Genomic DNA, 2493 nt, shown 5'->3' on the forward strand with positions numbered 1-2493 from the left:
CACTGGGGATAAAGACAGTTCAATCAGCCTTGATATTTGTATATTTATATGTAGGTATATCCACACATGCACACCTATATACTGCTTACTATACTATTTTAGATGAAAATTTTGCAGTTCCCCATGATAAGAGAGGAGTTCTTGGAATGGTCAACAAAGGACGCCACACCAACGGATCCCAGTTCTACATCACATTACAACCTGCACCATATCTGAATACCAAATATGTGGCTTTTGGGTATGTGTAAGAAGTCACTCTGGGTATCCCAAGTATAAATGTTGTAACTGAAACATGGGAACAATATTTTCTTTTTTTGATGTTTCTCTCCTGCCTTTCTTCTATCATGGAACGCAAAGCAATATTAGTGGGAAGATTCACTGAAGTGAGGTAGCTGCATTATTCTATCTTGTAGAATACCATCCTCCCAACAGTCCGGCAGGCAACCATATTTTTAGCCTCCTGGAAGGGCTTCAAGACCTGGCTGTTTTCTCAGGCACTGGGGTAGATCAATAAGAGCTGGTGGGTGACTATTGGGGAATCCTAGAAGATGGCTGAGGTGCCAGGTTTTTTAATTCATTTTAATTTTGCTTTCCTGATTATATGATTTATAGTTTTATTCCTGCTAAGAGCAACCCAAAGTTCTATTTTAAGATGGATAGCCATAGATATCAAATAAATAAATAAGTAACAAAGAGTACTCTAAGCAATGGCTTAATACCAATTGAAAAAAAATCCAACTGACATAAACTCCAAGGATTTACTTGGGTTTCTTTTTCAATTATTACTTTAGACAGGTGATCGAGGGCTCAGAAGTTCTACGGGAACTGGAACTAACAGAGACATCCAACGAGAGGCCAGTGCCACAATGTAGAATTATTAACTGTAATATTTTCCAGCCATGATTACTGTATACTGTAGATGTTAATTTAGTTTTATTGTAGAGCGTAGCTCTTTTCTGATCATATGACTTGTGGCAGCTAAAAAGTTGACAAATAAAAATTATTTTTTAATTTTTATAAAAAGAATAAAAGCACTTATTGTCCTTTTCCTTTCCAAAGCAAAATACAGTCATATGAAAATGAAAGTACACCCTATTTGAATTCTATGGTTTTATGTATCAGGACATAGTAAAAATCATCTGGTCCTTAGCAGTTCTTAAAAGTAGATAAATACAGCCTCAGATGAACAACAGCACACGACGCATTACACCACATCATCATTTATTTTACAAAAAGAAAGCCAAAATGGAGAAGCCATGTGTGGGACAATCATGTGATGTTTTGCTTAATGACTGGTATAATTAATGATGGAACTTCAATTAGGGCCATTAAGCAAGGACTACCTGTATGCATATAATCGTACTTTTGATTCCCCACTTGGGCTACAAAATATCATGGAACCTATAGATGGCAGCAGAAAGTTCTCCGCAGCTTTTTTCTGCTATCTACCTGTAGTGATCAACTAGTTTCAGCGTCCATGTCTGACAGCTTTACCTTTGTGAGCAGTGTGTACGTGTGTGCTGGGTGGGTGGGTGGATGGGTGCCTTCAAGTCAGTCTTGACTCTTGGTGACTGCTTAGTATAGACACGTCAAACACAAGGCCCGGGGGCCGGATGCGGCCCGCAAAGTGGTTTCATGTGGCCCGCGAAGCCATCCTGGAAACAGTGAGGGAACGGCCCCCGCTGCCTTGGTCTGGCCCAGGCTGGCCGGGAGCCAATGTATAATTTTGTGGTGGTCATCTACGCTGAAACGCATTCAGTCTTAGCTCCACAAGGCCATCGAGAAACAGCGAGGAACCAGCCCCTGCCGTGTCGGCCCCGCCCTCTGGGTGCATGCTGGGGAAGTGTCAGCCTTTGTGAGGAATGAAGAAATGGACCATGCCTTGGCACTTGCCCCAGTCCCACCCGTTTCTGCCAGAGACCCTCAGATCTGTCCCACTCCTGCCCAGGCCCCCACAGGCACCCCTGACGTGAACGATGTAGAGCTGGCCATGCCACCCAGTAGGCCATACCCACTCCATCCACGCCCACCCAGTAGGCCGCACTCACCCTGGCCACACCCACCCAGTCCCCCCCGAGGGCAACCGCAATGCTGATGCAGCCCTCAATGAAATTGAGTTTGACACCCCTGGCCTAGTAAGTCCCTGCACTTTTCTTGGTAAGATTTTGGAAGTGGTTTGCCATTCCCTCCTTCCCTCCATGAGAGAATGACTGGCCCAAAGCATTAGCTAGCTTTGTGCCTAAGGTAGGACTAGAACTCCTGATGTCCGTTTCTAGCCTGGAGCCATAACCACTATCAGGGCTTTTTTTCAGCCGGAACGCAGCGGAACCGCGTTCCGGCACCTTTTTCCGGGCCGGCCGCACCGGAAATAGCCCCTCCCACACCGGAAATAGCCCCTCCCAAATTTTACTTGCATTCCTGTTCTCTAAAGGGGCGGTCCTAGGGTTTGATGAGGGCGTGGCCAGGTTTGAGTTCCGCCACCTTTTCTCCGAG

At 45.1% G+C, this 2493-nt stretch overlaps 1 protein-coding gene across 1 annotated transcript; it reads left to right on the top strand.

Annotated features, from left to right (window-relative positions):
* Window positions 1–102: 102 nt before the first annotated feature.
* LOC114923826 (probable inactive peptidyl-prolyl cis-trans isomerase-like 6) lies at window positions 103–999 on the top strand (the record flags this gene model as incomplete). The annotated part of the gene is given in 2 exon segments (XM_029287162.1): window positions 103–238; window positions 792–999. Coding segments are annotated over 2 exon segments (248 nt in total), but the record flags the coding sequence as incomplete, so codon positions are not given.
* Between the last annotated feature and the right edge of the window lie 1494 nt (window positions 1000–2493).

This window comes from Protobothrops mucrosquamatus, unplaced genomic scaffold (assembly GCF_001527695.2).
Source record: "Protobothrops mucrosquamatus isolate PMUCROS unplaced genomic scaffold, P.Mucros_1.0 scaffold20633, whole genome shotgun sequence".
Classification (NCBI taxonomy): domain Eukaryota; kingdom Metazoa; phylum Chordata; class Lepidosauria; order Squamata; family Viperidae; genus Protobothrops; species Protobothrops mucrosquamatus.